Source organism: Mesoplodon bidens (assembly GCF_964165515.1).
Source record: "Mesoplodon bidens genome assembly, chromosome: 6".
Classification (NCBI taxonomy): Eukaryota; Metazoa; Chordata; class Mammalia; order Artiodactyla; family Ziphiidae; genus Mesoplodon; species Mesoplodon bidens.
This window is the reverse complement of record NC_138162.1, coordinates 95,336,906-95,354,168: the sequence shown is the minus strand read 5'-3', so window position 1 is coordinate 95,354,168 and position 17,263 is coordinate 95,336,906. Positions and strand designations below refer to the sequence as shown.

The 17,263-nt window shown below is 44.4% G+C and overlaps 1 protein-coding gene across 2 annotated transcripts in view; it reads right to left on the bottom strand.

The window, feature by feature from the left end:
* Window positions 1-17,263, bottom strand: part of CENPP (centromere protein P) — a 231,964-nt gene that overhangs the window by 3,188 nt on the left and 211,513 nt on the right. For both annotated transcript variants that reach the window (XM_081238020.1, XM_081238021.1), the window contains exon 6: window positions 254-333. In XM_081238020.1, coding sequence (XP_081094146.1) covers window positions 254-333 — 80 coding nt within the window. The remainder of the gene's footprint in view (window positions 1-253; window positions 334-17,263) is intronic.

The following is a 17,263-nucleotide window of genomic DNA, read 5'->3' as shown; positions in this document are numbered from 1 at the left end:
CTCCTTGGCCTCCTAAGGACCCCAGCAGTGAGACTGGCACCTTTTCCTTACAGACCCCGTCTGTGTTTACAGTCCCCACATGGTCTCCCTTGTGCTCTCCTGCCATTGGCTGCTTATCTGTTATGACTCCACAGGCATTATCTCAAGATGTCAGTTGGGTGGTTTACATTTGTTTTCTATCTGTAATCCTCATTTTTAACAGGAAACAACCGTCTGGGTGTTGGGGAGGGACTGGTGGAGCCTGTGCACTCACCCTGGTCGGCTGGGGCTCCTGATGCCCATGCAGCTGGAGGAGGCCCCCTCTGAAAGGTGCACAGCCTCTGGGTACTTTTCCTGTGGGGAGAAGAAACGGTTAGAGAAATCTGTGGGGCGCAGGGACGCTGTTCCAGGTGACTGAAAAGAAGCAAGAAACCCTTTTCCGGTGTGTCTTGCATTCCCTGGAAGTCTTTAATTTTCAGGTGTGCCATTTTCTCATCCAGGCATCATGGCGTCCCGGCCATGGCCATCCCCACTCCTGCCTTCTGTGGTCATCAGCACTGCCTGTTCTAGATCTCCACTGACACACAGCCTCCAGGATTCCACACCGTCAAGTGCCCAGTGTCAACAGGTTACACAACTCCATTCTGATTTCACTGGCTTGTCTACCCAGGGCCCCACAGCGTTTGGCTGACCTGCTTCCTTTGTCTGTGTCTCGTGACCTGGACAGCTTGAGGAGGCTGGTCAGGCATGCCGGCCAGCTGACCCACCAAGGTGATGCTGATCCTGATGACTGAAGTGAGGTGCTGTCTGCCAGGTTTCTCATTGTAAAGCAAACGTTTTTCTCTAGAGTGCTAGCATTTGGCCTTAAAAGCCTTTCAAACTGAGGCCTGTGGGCTGGCCCCCACCACAGTGGATGCTTCCACCATCTGTCCTCACGCTTGCTGCCAAATGGCCCTAGCCTGCGTACTGGTAACTGTGGGCACTTGGCCCCTGCACAGCCAGCGTGGGGCCACCTGGACTCTCCCAGTGACCTGTGTGTCTCCCCCAGGCATTGTGTCTGGCTATTCTGGATAATAGGGTTTCAGGGAGCATGCTCTGCTAAAAGTTAGCTTCATGATGAGATCGTGTACCATTTTAGAGTCAAAAGTATCCTCTCTAAAATGGAAATGAAGTCGAATTTGACAGGTTTCTAGGCTTGCAACTCTAAAGTAGGGTTGGCTTTTCCCTCCATGTAATGTAATAGTTCTGGAAATGTCTGCTTCTATTATTTGTAGTGGGCTCTGGGAACCTCTAGTATTAGACTTGACTTGTAGATCATTAGAACAACAAAGCTTTGCAGGAATCTGAACAGAATGTTCGCAACAAATAGAGTAACGAGTGGCCCCATCTTCTCAATTCTTGGAAAAACTTCTTTTTGCTTGTTCTTGTGAGAACAGATTGCGGGCTTGGGGTGATATGATAGAGACTAAAAGTAGGCTCCACAGTAAGATCCTAAGTTCCAAAAGGGTCAGCTTTTGAAAGACGCATTTTCTTTCCCTCTTCTCACAGCTCCTGCTGTAGAAACGGACACCTGGACTGATGCTGAAATCACATGTAAGCCCGGCCATGTCCCAAATCCAAATCCAAACCCAAACCCAGCCATCGTGGCTGCCCCAAACCTCATGGAAGGAAAGTGTGGTGCGGCTTCCTCTGAGAAATGTCTGGTCTAGCAGCCAGTCAGAGAAACCCCTCCTCCTGCAAGACAAGGGGCAGGGCTGGAACTGTGGGTGAGCAGAACTTGCCTGCTTCAGAGGATGGGGCCTTCCTGAGGATGCAGGTACTTGATGGGCTGGAGAAAATCAGCTCCGTCAAATGAGGTCTTGTGGGGACAAAGATGTGTCATAACTTTTGAAGGGCCAGCCACATATCAGTGGGTTTGTTGCCAGCGTGTGAGGCCAGTGCTCTCAGACCCCTGTGTGAGAAAGATGCTGATGGAGCGAGAACACGTCCAAACACCAAGCCATTCTGACCAAAGGCTGGGTTGGGCCTGGTTTAAACTTAGATGATTTCTAATTTCAGCGAAATAGTTTTTATGAGAAAATGTATACCTACGTTTTTTAAATGGAAAAGAGTGCTGGGGGATTTTTAAACCTCAGCCTCTTCTAAATTAATAACAGCTGTATGAGGAATGTAAAGGACAACATGTGAATGTGGCAGTGTAACTTCCAGGCTGAGCTGGAAGCACGTGGCCTGGGCCAGCTCCAGCCTGAGGCTCAAGGGCTTGGTCTGCTTCCAAGCAGACCTCACAGCCTCTCTAGGCCTTCTCCTCATGAGCAAAAGGAGGGTTTAGATTAGAAACTTTCTCTAAAAAAAATAAAATTTACTCTGTTTAGTTTTTAAAATAAAAAACCAAAAGTAGAAACACTAACGTTAGGAAGAGATCAGGCATTTAGTATGTGTTTCTGGAGAGCTTTTAGGGGCTTGTGTGGGAAGTTCCCTTTTATATAAGTTAATAATATTGCCCTGTTTATCCAGCTTCATTCACTTGTCTGGTGACCTCAAATATTCAAAGCTGACAGAAAGAAAGCAACTAAAGGCTGAAGAGCAGCCCAGAGACGCAACATAAAAAGCACAGTCTAGATACCGTCAGTGATAGTTAGAAATACAAAGGGTGGGTCTCATCCATGTGAGACATGTACAGGTGGCTTTGAGGGAGAAGACAGATAAGTTGTGAAAAGTGATACAACTCTAAATGCAAAGTGGGCCTGAGGTCATAGCATAAGATCAGCATATTTCAATAGCAATTGAAAGTTTTACATATTACCATATTTGACATTCAGAAAAGCCAACTGAATCACCAAGAAAGGATTAAGATGATGTACTCTGATAAGGCAGCAATCTGGCCAATATATTTTAGAATATTTAACATGAAAAAATAGCTTCACACAAAAAGAGTTGACTGGAAAGTTATCAGCCTGACCTGGAAAGCACCTTAGATACTTCACATGCTGCCACTGGTGAAACTAAGGTCGAGGTCTGGTACGTAAAGGGAGCAAATGGGAGGCCTGTGCTTCCCAGTGTTGTTGGGAAGGCTGGGAACAGGCAGCATGGTGTGGGTCCTTTGCACACACTTGGCCTGTCAGCCTTCCACAGGAAGCTTGTCCTAAGCGGTGATTCAAAATGGGTGTTTATTTAGCTGCTTGCCATATGCCTGGACTTTGCAGTCAAGAACTCTCCTGGTGTTTATGATAGAAAAAATGGTAGCTGTGAGAAAGTTGCCAATTTGTTATTCATCCCAATTTTCTACCTGAGATCTACTTTGCTGTTGGAATGGCTGCTGGATGCTGGTCCAAAGGGAAGAGAATTTTAAACAGAACTTTAGAGAAAACCAGCCTTGTGATACAGACCAGTCATACCATCCCGGTTCACCCCCCACCCCCACTTAAATGAATGGGAAACCTTGAGTCTTTAGTTTAAATGTGTCTTTAGTTTGAGTGTCCATAGATATACTAATTCATCTTGACTTTAATATTTTCCCAAAGATTATGTCTGTCTGATTCAGTAATTTTTTCCCCTAAATTGAGGTATAATTCACATTAACAAAATCCACTCCTTTAAAGTGTATAATTCAGTGAGTTTTGGTATATTCACAAGGTTATGCAACCATCACCAGTTTCTAACTCCAGAACATTTTCATCCCCTCCCCCCCCCCCCCGCCCCCGCCCCATAAAGAATCCCTGTTCCCTTTAGCTACTGTGCTGCTGGGGAGAGGCGGGCGTGGGTAGGAAGATGTGGGGCTCCCAGCACAGGTCAGTCTGTGGAGGTGCCCATGAAGATGGCAGAGGTGGAGGCCAGGTGTGGGACAGGGAGCACAGGCAAGGCTCAGGGAGGAGGGAGTGGTTGACTAGGCGGCTCCATCTGTGGTGCTGGGACAAAGGTGTTGGTGGGGCCGTGAGGACTTGTGCTGGATGCTGGTGGAGGAAGAAGAATCCAGGGTGAGGAAGGACACAGACACAGGCTGTTCCACAAGGGGCCCTTGTTGCCAGGAGAAGCAGGGAAACAGTGGAGCTGCCAGTGAGGGATATGAGGTGCTGGAATTGCGTGTGTGCAGATGGGAATGGGTTCAAAGGATGGTGGCCAATCCTCAAATCATCGTGGCACTGGGACAGACTGAGGTGGATGGTGGCAGAGGCAGCTGGTAAAGTTAATTGGTAAATCAGGACCCATAAAATGGAAGTTACCCCCGAGGCCTGGCCCACGGCACACATCTAAAGCTAAGTCAGCCTGCATATCTGGACGACACCTAACCCCAATCATAGTCCTCCAATTCAGCTTTAATGAGCTCACTACACCCTAGAAAATGGGATCTCCTAGCCAATCCTGCCTTGTTTTTGTGTGGGCTCTTTAACAAGTCTATAAAACTCCCTTGGGAACAGTGTTCCCCTGCTTGTGAGGCCCTGGACTTGCCCAATTCATGGATTGTTTCATCTGAATAAAGCATATCAAATTTGTTACTAAATTGTATTGCTTTTGTCATTGGACACAGTACACGGACTCCAAGTTGCTGGGTGTAGGAAGAGGGGGGAGAGCCCGTCTGCCTGTAGGCCTGGGTTGGGGCATCACCTGTAGCAGCTGTAGGCTGGGGGCCTGTGCAGCTCTGGGTGGGTGTGCGGCCAGAGTCAAGCTAGGCATCCACACTGTGCCCCACACCCGGAAATCCTGAGACAACTGTGCCAGTTGTTCCCAACGTCAGAAGGCTTAGAAATGCCTACAACATCTGCACTTAGAAGGCAATTTGCTCTTATTTTAAAGATGAAGCTAACAAACGTTAAGTGGTTCCTCTGTGCCAGTCACAGGCGCAGTTTCTTTCTTTTTTTTTTTTAAACATCTTTCTTGGAGTATAGTTGCTTTACAATGGTGTGTTAGTTTCTGCTTTATAACAAAGTGAATCAGCTATACATATACATATATCCCCATATCCCCTACCTCTTGCGTCTCCCTCCCACCCTCCTGATCCCACCCCTCTAGGTGGACACAAAGCACTGAGCTGATCTCCCTGTGCTATGCGGCTGCTTCCCACTAGCTAGCTGTTTTACGTTTGGTAGCGTATATATGTCCATGCTACCTCTCACTTCGTCCCAGCTTACCCTTCCCCCTCCCTGTGTCCTCAAGTCCATTCTCTACGTCTGCGTCTTTATTCCTGTCCAGGTGCAGTTTCTTTACACACATTTTACATCTATATTCACAGATGTCACATAATGATATCATGGAGTGAACAAGTGTACCGTTTTGGGGGCTCTGAGGCCATTCTGCCCGGGTGGGAGCCTCTGTTATCTCCCTGCAGGCTCACCCACCACCATTACACCCACAGTCAGTCGTCCTTTTCTAGAGCGAGCAGTAGATAAGATACCCGTCACCCCTGGACGCTCAGTGGGCATTTCCCCAAATGGGGCCATCTTCCTGCTTTACCAAAACGTAACATTCCAACCGGAAAATTTCAGACGTCCCCAGCTCCCCTCTGTGCCCACCACAGCCCCTGCCCCCACCCCCAATCTCCAGTCTGTCCCTGCTTCAAGTCTTGGCGGTTTGGAGAGTGAGACCTCTTGGGGCTGCAGATGGGCCTCAGTCCAGGTCTGAGGTCGCCTCACGATGCTACATCGGGAGTGCCACAGAAATGCTGCTGTGCTTTCGGGGTGACCCCAAAGTCACCCTTTTCCCTCTGTAACTGGTACTTTCCAAGGGGACATCATGAGCCCAGGCCGCTGTCTGGCTCCTCGGTCAGATGTCCACTCACCAGCCTGGGCCTGCTGTTGCTTCCCAGCTGAGTCAACCCCAGGAGGGTTGCCAAAGGGTGACAGTCTGTCTCCATCATGCCTTCCACACTGACGAGAACATTTCCACCAGAAGAACGAGCTTTTACTCCTCCCTTATTTATTTATTTTGTATCAGTATTGAGCCTAATTTATTCAACAGGTATCAGTGTTTCTCCGAGGAGCTAAGACCTGGGCTTACTGCTCCTGGGGCTTCAGTGCATCCAGGCCCTCTCAAGGGAAAGAGCTGGGTAAGACAGGTTGGTGTGACGCACGCACACACCATAGCCCCTTCGGAATCCTTCTGCACATGCATATTAACAAGCAGGAGATCACCCCAACACCTCGGTCCACCCCTCAGAATTCTCTAGCCTTCTTTCTTCTGTGGCTCTAAAATCACTCTATTCCTAGGAAGGAATAAAGTTTACACATATAATCCTTCTATAACTTCCCTGTTTAGAATGGAAAGGGGAAGGTTAGGCAAGCAAAATCAGTCATATATACAGCCAAGAAACATACACCATGCAATCAATCTGAAGGCAAGTGTACCCTTAAAAGATCAACCCCATTAAGATTACTAGACAGTAAACATCACTTCAGGTGGGGATACAAGTCCAAACAGTAGTTCTGTTTTTAAGATTGTTTTTTTCATTCTAAGCTAATTGGGTAGCAATTGTATGCTTTTAAATGTAGTCTGTTCCCTCCTAGACTGATAATTAAAAAGGCAAGCCAAGTTGGTTTCTTTTAAAATAGTCAGAAATGATAATTAAGAAGCTGAATACACACACACATATAAACATAATCAATGCTAGAAACTCTTTAGAGGTAATTTCACAACTTTCTCTTCATAAAGTTTTTAATATGTAATTATGCAAGCAAAATAATGAAATGCAAGCAGATGATGAAAGTAATATTCCAGATATTCACTGACAATTTTATCATTACTAAGATTAAAACTCTCTCATTATTTCATAAATCTCAAAGTAATGTCCAAAGCATTGAAACTGATTATAATTTAAAGTAACTATGGTCTAATTTAAATTTTTTCATAGAATCACAGATTTTTTTGAGTTTTTAAGGTGTTTAGTTTCTTTTTCAAAAGACAAATTACACACCCACACTGCCACACACAATTTATCCATCTCTTAACATTTGCAGGCCCTATGCGCTTGACATGCATTAGCTCATCAAATGTTCACAGCAGTCATATGAAACCATTGGTATAAGGCCCATTTAAATGAAACTGAGGGGACTTCCCTGCTGGCACAGTGGTTAAGAATCCGCTTGCCAATGCTAGGGGACACGGGTTCAAGCCCTGATCAGGGAAGATCCCACACGCCGCGGAGCCCGTGCGAAACAACTTCCGAGCCTGCGCTCTAGAGCCCGCGAGCCACAACTACTGAGGTCGGCACGCCTAGAGCCCGTGCTCCCCAACAAGAGAAGCCACTATGCAATGAGAAGCCCACGCATCACAACGGAGAGTAGCCCCCACTCACTGCAACTAGAGAAAGCCTGCGTGCAGCAACGAAGAACCAACGCAGCCAAAAAAAATAAGTAAATAAATAAATTTATTTAAAAAAATAAATAGGGGCTTCCCTGGTGGCACAGTGGTTAAGAGTCTGCCTGCCGATGCAGGGGACACGGGTTCGTGCCCCGGTCTGGTAAGACCCCACATGCCCATGCCGCGTGAGCCATGGCCACTGAGTCTGCGCGTCAGGAGCCTGTGCTCCGCAACGGGAGAGGCCGCAACAGTGAGAGGCCCGTGTACCGCAAAAAAACCAAACCAAAACAAAAACAAAAACCCTCCAAACAAACAAACAATAAATAAATGAAACTGAGGCTTGAAAAATTAAGATACTTGCTCAAGATTGCACAACTAGTAAATTGATTCAAACCTAAGGCAATCGGATTCCAAAGCCTGAGCTCATAAACAATTCTCCCATTTAACATTTCTAAATTCAAATATAGTTGTAATACACAGGTCAAGTGTGATTACAATCAACTTGTAACATAATTCATGCTGGCAACTGATGTTGATGGTAGCAACAGAAACATTTTTGTTGGGAAACATAATAGCCCCTACAGGTTTGTTCATATATTCCATGTGGTATAAGACTTAAGTCCCCAACAGTAAAGGGCTCCTGATCTAGTGAAGGCAACTTGTTGTGTCTATTTTTTTTGAGGGGGGGTTGGGGGTGGCCCACACCATGTGGCTTGTGGGATCTCAGTTCCCCAGCTAGGGACTGAATCCCGGCCACGGCAGTAAAAGCCCGGAATCCTAACCACTAGGCCACCAGGGAACACCCCTGTGCTTATTTTTATTAGAAGTCCACAGTTTTCTCTCCAGAGGAGTCAGGTTGCAGAGTCCAGGCCCTTTCTGGAGGTTCCTAGCTTTTTCACATAGGCCTTCTGTCAGGGTGAGGACGGACTGACTCTCATATAGACTTTCTACTAATTCTTCTCCTATCCATAATCCCTCTATCAGAGCTTCCACAGAACAAATCAACTTCCTTCAAGGGTTAGGTCTCAGCTTTCTCTGGTCCTCATCAAACAACACACTGTGATCTGCTTCCTGTATGTTACTGCTGCCTTCCTCTGGCCTATTCTTCATCCTTGTGCAGTATGTCTTTTAAAACACTCTCTACTGTGATTTCAGAAGGGGTTTAGCAGGGTGCCCAACAAAGGCAGTGTGTTTCAATTGTCCATTTTTGAGGCCTTTCATGTTTATATTTTCAATTTTCCCTCATACTTGATGAATAGTTCGGGTATAGAATTTAAGGTTTAAATAATATTTAAATTACATTTTATATAGAGAACTAATGATATATGTCCAAACTTGTATTCTAGAGTCCTATGTTAAAATGCCTTCAGTTTTTAAAAATGGGAAGAAAATATATGAACCATTGTCAACTCATGTCCGTAGAAACAGAGGAAACTGCACCCGCCCCCCCACCTCTGGGACAAAATAAAATAGGGCACAAATAATTTATGTAAATAAAATTTTAAATGGTTGAAATTTTTTGGGCTTCCCTGGTGGCTCAGTGGTTAAGAATCCGCCTGCCAATGCAGGGGACACGGGTTTGAGCCCTGGTCTGGGAAGATCCCACATGCCACGGAGCAACTAAGCCTGTGCGCCACAACTACTCAGCCTGTGCTCTAGAGCCCGTGAGCTACAACTACTGAGCTGGCGTGCCACAACTACTGAAGCCCACTTGCCTAGAGCCCGTGCTCCGCAACAAGAGAAGCCACCACAACGAGAAGCCCGCGCACCGCAATGAAGAGTAGCCCCCGCTCGCCACAACTAGAGAAAGCCCACGCACAGCAACAAAGACCCAACGCAGCCATAAATAAATAAATAAATAAATAAATAAATAAATAAATAAATGGTTGAAATTTTGTATTACATCAAGTCCTGATGGTTTAAAGAAAAATAAAATAAAATGAATATTAGGCAAGAGAATTAAAACGTGAGAGGGAAAACAAACCTTGGTAAAATAGTCCAAAAGGACGATAATAATTTATTTTATTTGCACAATACTTCTAACTTTGCCAGGTCTTTACATATTTAATCACAGGATAACTTTATGAGGCAGGGATATAAACTTATGCCCATTTTAAAAATAAGAAAAAAAAAAGGCTCAGAGACTTGCAAGGCTGCTCCAATGACCCCAAGCCCAAAGTAAAGAAGCCAAACTGAGCTGGCCTCCTGACCCCAATGCCTTTCTTGAAGCAAATTTCAGGTGACCCACAGTCCGGCTCAGTGCTGATCAGAGTGAGGGAGGTCAGAGTGAATTCACCCTAAAACCAATAAGGCTTACGCTTCAGGGACCAACACCCCACTCTTCATACATGGGCTCCTTCCAAGCCCCTCTACTGAATTTTTATTTTAAAAACAGTTTTAGACTGACAGAAGAACTGGGAAGACAGTACAGAGTTCCTATATCATTAACATCAAATATTGGTGTGGTATATTTGTTACAGTTAATGAACCAATCTTGGGACATCACTTTTATAACTAAAGTCTATACTTTATTCAGCTATCTTAGTTTTTGCTTAATGTCCTTTTTCTCTTTCAGGATTCCCACCCAGGATCCCACATAACATTTGTGAGAGAGAGAGGAAAATTCACCTAGATCCTTACTCTATACACCTCCTTATGTCCTGCCATGGATGTAAGTATTTTGCTTATTATTATTATTATTTTTAATAAGGGGCTCCCATTTTTCCCTTAAAGACTCAAGAGAAAATGCATAGTTGTTTTTTGGGTCTTAGAATAACACACGTCTTATCATCTGGCCACAAACGATATAAGCATCCCCTTCAGGACTGGGCAGTAGGAAGGGGCCAGCTGATCCTGGGCTTGACTTGAGACTCAAAACAGGTAACAGGAGAGTAGCAAACACAGAAAATGCTTTCATTTATGCATTTCTCTACAGACCATCCATGAACTGGCAAAACGCATCCTGTAACAGTTCAAATTTTCAGCATGGAATATCTCTTACATTGATTGAGGGCAGATGGATTTTCTTTGCTGCGTTGTCCTGAAACTGCTTTATTCTCCTAGAGGACCTCTTTATTTTGTTTTAAATGTTTGTTCATTTATTTATTTATTTAGGCTGCTCCGGGTCTTAGTTGCAGCATGCGAACTCTTAGCTGTGGCATGCACATGGGATCTAGTTTCCTGACCAGGGATCAAACCCGGGCCCCCTGCATTGGGAGCGTGAAGTCTTACCCATTGGGCCACCAGGGAGGTCCCCAGAGGGCCCCTTAAGTAAAAGTATTTCAAGTTCATCGTCTCATACATGATGAGGCCTACACACACGATGAACTTGGATTGACTAATTCCTTCACTCAGAATGATTTGCAGAGTGTCTACTGTGTGGAGCTATTGTGGACTGTTAGACCCGTTTTTGTTTGCCTGGGAAGCTTTCTTATTACCCCTCCTCTGGTAACAGACCTGTCCCTGTTCACAGGATTGGCTCAGGTCATCACAGATTGTCAGCTCCTCAAAAAACCCTACAGGGGTTGCTCAGCAGACAGCCTCTTCCAGGCTGTATGAGGCCCATGTGTTGTCCTGACAGAGAACCAGCAGAGAACCGTGCAGAGATGAGGGCCTCACAACGGCAGGGAAAATCCTCTTATCTTGGTGTGATCCCCAAACGCAGGCAACCTTTCTTTGATTGTCTGAACTACTCCAGCCCTCTACTACTACTGGAGTGACTAACTTTCCCTTTTTAAAAATATTTATTTAAAAAATAAATAAATATTTATTTATTTTTGGCTGTGTTGGGTCTTTGCTGCTGCGCACGGGCTTTCTCTAGTTGCGGCGAGTGGGGGCTACTCTTTGTTGTGGTGCGTTGGCTTCTCATTGTGGTGTCTTCTCTTGTTGCGGAGCACGGGCTCTAGGCACGTGGGCTTCAGTAGCTGTGGCACGCCGGCCCAGTAGTTGTGGCTCACGGGCTCGAGAGCACAGGCTCAGTAGTTGTGGTGCACGGGCTTAGTTGCTCCGCGGCATGTGGGATCTTCCCGGGCTAGGGCTCCAACCTGTGTCCCCTGCATGGGCAGGTGGATTCTTAACCAGTGCACCACCAGGGAAGTCCCTAAATTTCCTTTTTTGCTAAGCCAATGTGCGTTAAGATTCTGTCCCATCCTCTGTCACTTGCATTGAAAGAGCTCTAATAAAAACCATGGGCGGGCTTCCCTGGTGGCGTAGTGGTTGAGAATCTGCCTGCCAATGCAGGGGACACGGGTTCGAGTCCTGGTCTGGGAAGATCCCACGTGCCGTGGAGCAACTGGGCTTGTGAGCCACAACTACTGAGCCTGCGCGCCTGGAGCCTGTGCTATGCAACAAGAGAGGCCGCGATAGTGAGAGGCCCGTGCACCGCGATGAAAAATGACCCCCGCTCGCCGCAACTAGAGAAAGCCCTCGCACAGAAACGAAGACCCAACATGGCTAAAAATAAATAAATAAATTAATTAATTAAAAAAAAAAACAAACAAAACACCATGGGCACTTTGTTAAATGCTGGGTATGTCCTGGTGAACAAAATAACACTGAGCATCAGGAAAGTATAAATAAAAACCACAATGGAATACCACAACATACACCCCTGAATGGCTACAAACAACTGACAAAACTAGTGTCGAAACTGAACTGAGCAACTGGAACCCTCACACCCTGCTGGTGAGAGTATAAATGGGCACAGTTACTTTGAAAAACTGGTTGGCAACACCTCAAAGCTGAACATACATCTACCCTAAGATTCAGCAACTCTACCCAACATAAACATGTACATGTGTCACTAAAAGACATGCACACAGCAGCACTATTTACAATTGCCAGGACCTGGAAGGGCCCAGGAACAGAATACTAGGTGAATGCTTTGTGGCTTATCCACAGGACGGAAGGCTACATGGCAACCAGGTGAATGCTCACCAGTTATACTCCACATGGACGGACCTCATAGGGACACCGTATGCAGTGACAGGTGCCAACCCTGTCCTGTAGAGTCCTGTGGCAGGTGGGTGGGCCCTGGCCCTGGCGCTGTGGAAGAAATGACAGAAGGGAGCACAGGGACTCTGGGGGCTGCTCTTGCTCTGTTTCCTCTTCTGGCCGGTGGTTCTATGATTCTGTAAGAAATTATCCAACTGTATATTTATGATGTGTGCCCTTTTCTGTGTCTATATATTTCAACAAAAAGTTAAAATACAAAAGACAGCCCATGAAACATACGATCTGGTGGAGAAGACAGACACTAAACAAGTAAATACACGAATGCCTCCCCGCTGCCACTGCCACCCAGCGTGGAGAATGCTTTGTTCTTTTCTTCATCTGGAAGCTCTGTAGCCACCAAGGTTACTTTGCTGTCTGTTTTGCGTCTTTTCCAACTCTGTCATGTCTGTCCTGAAGAGCAGCGACCATAAATGCATGAAATATTGTGTACAGATGTTCCAGGATTTGGGCCAAAGAACATAAAATCTATTTTCTTTTACCTGATCTTCCTAAGTTAAGACTAGCAATCTGCAAGCCTTTCTTGATGTACAAGTATCTGAAATACTGTTTTGGGAAGCAGTCAATATGCCTTTTCTTGGGTCCCGGTTAATAGCCAAGGGCACACCTTTTTGTTTCTTTTGGTTGCTGCGCAGTGGGACCTTAGTTCCCTGACCAGGGATTGAGCCTGCGCCCCCTGCAGTGGAAGCTCGGAGTCTTAACCACTGGACCACCAGGGAAGTCCCCAAGGGCACATCTTTTGATAAGTATTTTCTGGATTTTTTTTTTCTTGAAGGTCTTATCTTATGCACAATAAATTATTACTTTTATGTGTGCTCTGGATAATGTTTTCAGTGCATTCCCACCCTCTGGGTATTTCAGTGTGTGCATTCCCACCCTCTGGGTATTTCAATGTGTGGAAATGCTTAAAGTTATCTGAAAATATGGAGATCTTACTGTTGACTCCCTCTTGGGTCATTTACACAGAAGTGCAATTGTTTAACACTTCTCTATTCTGAAAATATGGTCACATGATTTTGTTCAACTGGAATTAGTTGAATCACATTTGAAATAAAAAAGGGCCAAAAGCTGCAGCTTAGAAATTTTTGTTACATGAAAATTTTACTTGAAAAGACTTTTGTTTGAACGTTTATAAGCTTTCTACTTATGTTTCCTAATCTCCTTCTATTAAAGTTCAGCTAACTTGTACATTTAAATAATATTTGAAGAAACATACTAATTTCCAGAGGCTGAGGCTGACCAAAGAAATGGAAAAAGCCTGCACATACTTTAGCTTTATTTGGGAATAGAGAGACAGCGTGTTGAAGGGCTGGAGGGGAACTCGGGCCCCAGGACCCCAGAGGCTTGCACAACTGTCCAATGTGGATTATGCGCCCCGCAATAAGAGAAAATGGAAACAGAGGATGTGGGCCAACAAAGTCAAGCTTTTTTTTTTTTTTTAAAGATAAAATAGCCAAAGGACAGATTCTAATTTCCTAAAGGTCATACTTTAGCCTCAGACAAACACATATTCCATGCTGTTTTAAATATCAAAAGCTGTAAGCAGAGCATTTACACACTTGTAACAGAAAGAGCATTCTTTATTTACAAGTGCCATAAGCATTGACTACTAACCAGATGTACTTTACTGCCTCTTATAAAGACGAAAACATACAGAGAAGAAACCAAAGTTTGAGCTTGAAAAAAATCTTAAAACAAGTGGTTAACAATTTGTTATACTAACAGAACTAGAGGAGTTGAAAGCCCTTTGCTGAAGCATGCCTCCACTGACACACTATTAGTGAACTTGCTTAAGCAGGGCCCTCTTGCTTCTTCCAAGAGCACTTGCAAATATATGGGCTTTTCTGCCCACACCTCTGTATGTGAAAGTGATGGTGTTCTGGTAGGATGTTCCTAAATGACTGGCCTGAAGACCCTGACTTATGCAAACATGGTTATGAACGTCTGAAATCATTTAATTAATTACAAAAGGAAGGTGATTACCTCAAACATGCTTTTCCGAAGTAACCCATCTTCAAGTTCTCGAGGGAGAAAATATAATCAGCCTTTTCTTTTGGGGGGTGGGGTGGGCAGTGATGGTGATACTGTGCAGTTAGTGTTTATCAGAAAAATACACTATTTTAAACATGTTAAAAACACTGTAATCAAAGATTGGATAAAGACTAATAGAGTCAGGAAATGTGAACATATGGTTATTTTCAATTTAAATTACAACTAGACTTTGTAAGATAAGGTAGTTTAGAAAGGCATTCAACAACAATTTGAACTATCATAAATAGCTTGAAGTAAAATAGTTCAGTGTGAAAAATAGATCTGCAGGATGCTTAGTTTGAAATCTACCTTAAAACCATACAGAACCACTTCAGATCCACTAGAGTATCTATTATAAAAAAGACAGACAGTAGCAAGTGTTGGTGAGAATGGGGAAAGTGGAAGCCTCAGACATTGTTGGTGAGATGTAAAATGGCACAGCCACTTTGTAAAACAGTTTGACAGTTGCCTTTTTCCTCTTTTTTAAATGTCCTTTATAAATTCTGAGATGATATATTCACGTACAAAGTAAAGTTATAATTGTTCCTTTAAACCTAGTCCCTCTTTTCACACAGAATCCTGTCATTCAAATCTTCCTGCACTGGGACAAACAACTGAGGATATCTGAGAAGGTAACATTCTTCTCTTTAAATATAGCATCTATTTCATTCTCTCTGTCTGGAACTCTTATTAGATTACCCTGAACCACCTAATTCCATGCTTCTTAACTGAACTCATTTGTTTTCCATCTAATTATCTTTCTGTTGTTTGGGTGATTTCTCCAAATAAATCTTCGAATGTTCTCTTTAGTAATATTTAATGTGTTGTTTGACTTATCCACTAGTTTCTAAATTTTTAAAATTCTAATCACATTTAAAAAATTTAGAGTCAATTTGTTTCTTTTTCCAATAGGCTTCTGTAAAAAAATTGTCCTATATTTTAAATTAGATCTATTTGTTTAGTTACTACTTTGATATCTTAAACCTTGTACTTTGTTGTTTTTGTCCAGATTGTTCTATAATTCTCACTTAACAGAAGTGTGTTTTATACAACTAATGTATAATTTAAAAAAATATATTTTATTTATTTGTTTGTTTGTTTATTTATTTTTGGGCTGCGTTGTGTCTTAGCTGCGGCACGCAGGATCTTTTGTTGTGGCGCCCAGGCTCTTCGATGTGGCGCGTGGGCTTCTCTCCAGTCACGGCACGCAGGCTCTGTAGTTGCGGTGCATGGGCTCTTTAACTGTGGTGCGCGGGCTCCAGAGTACATGGGCTCAGTAGTTGTGGTGCACGGGCTTAGTTGCCCTGCGGCATGTGGGATTTTAGTTCCCTGACCAGGTATCGAATCCACATCCCCTGCATTGGAAGGTGGATTCTTAACCACTGGATCACCAGGGAAGTCCCAATTAATGTATAGTTTTTTAATGTGCACTTGCTTCATCTGGGGTCATTTTTGTCTGTGACAGTTATGTATGTGTGAGAATTTCCTTCCAGGGAAGTTTCAGGGTGGCTTCTCTAAGAGCCCGGAGGAGTCCCTGTATCTACAATTTATATTCCTTTCCAGATTTGGGCTTCTACCTAGCCCACACATAGGCAAGGTAAACTGAGACCTTGTATATATCTATGTCAGGGATCCGAAGAGGTGAGTTTCTCCACCTGCCAAGTTCCCTGCAGCTTCTTTGGGGTGGCTGGCACTTTTTCCTCTTCCTCTTTCAACTGACGGAAGTCTTTGAGGCCACAAGCTCTGGGAGGAGGATCCACCCCAGCATCTGATGCAGCCCAGGCTGTCCTCCATCTCTGACCCAGGGCCCAGATCTGCTCTGAGATGCTGTGGGCTGGCCAACACCAGCTCCTGCTCTCGCTTTGATTTTTCTCCTTATTTCTGGCTCTCAGGACGTTTTTACTTCTTTCTTTTGAGCTTGACTATGTACTTAAAACATGTTGTACTTAATCCAGAATTTCTGTAAGATTAAAATGGCAGGGAAGGGTACATATGGTCATCTGGGCCTGCCATATTTCTTTTTTTTTTTTTTTTTGGCCGTGCCATGAGGCATGAGGGATCTTAGTTCCCTGACCAGGGATCAAACCTGTGACCCCTGCAGTGGGAGTGTGGAGTCTTAACCACTGGACCACCAGGGAAGTCCCTGCCGTATTTCTTTAAGTCTCCTCTTGCTTTCTTTTTGGTGAGAAATATCACATTTTCATTTCTCTTTAATTATACAAGTAATTAACAAATGCATTCTCACTATAAAAATTAAATGGTTAAAGCTAAGTTAAACTCTTCTTTGATGTAAGCCCAATTCTAGTCTCCACCCCTCTCTCCCCAGATGAATATCTTGCAGATTCCTTCTCATATTACAGATCTCTGTGGACCCACAGCAAATAGGAAAGTTACACCTCAATTAAAAATACCTCAATAGAGAAAATTTAATAAATACAATCATACTACACCATATTGCTTTCACATTTCTTTCTTTCTTTTTTTTTTTTTTGAGGTACGCGGGCCTCTCACTGTTGTGGCCTCTCCTGTTGTGGAGCACAGGCGCTGGACATGCAGGCTCAGCGGCCATGGCTCATGGGCCCAGCCGCTCCACAGCATGTGGGATCTTCCCGGACCGGGGCACAGACCTGTGTTCCCTGCATCGGCAGGCGGACTCTCAACCACTGTGCCACCAGGGAAGCCCCACATTTCTTTTCTTCACTCGACAATGTGTATTGAAGAGCTTTTCCAGTGAAGATAGAGTTGCTGTGTTCTTTTTAATGACTGTGTAGTATTCCACTGTGAATAATTTTTGAGGGTGTGTCAGCCTATGAGGGAAAAGTTTCTCAAAGGAAGGGGGTGCTTTCAGAAGAAGGAAGGGAAGGTATTGGGCACCAGACAACTGCTGTCCACCCTCTACTACCATGTCCTACCAGGCACTCATTGCTACATACTCTCACAGACCATGATGGAC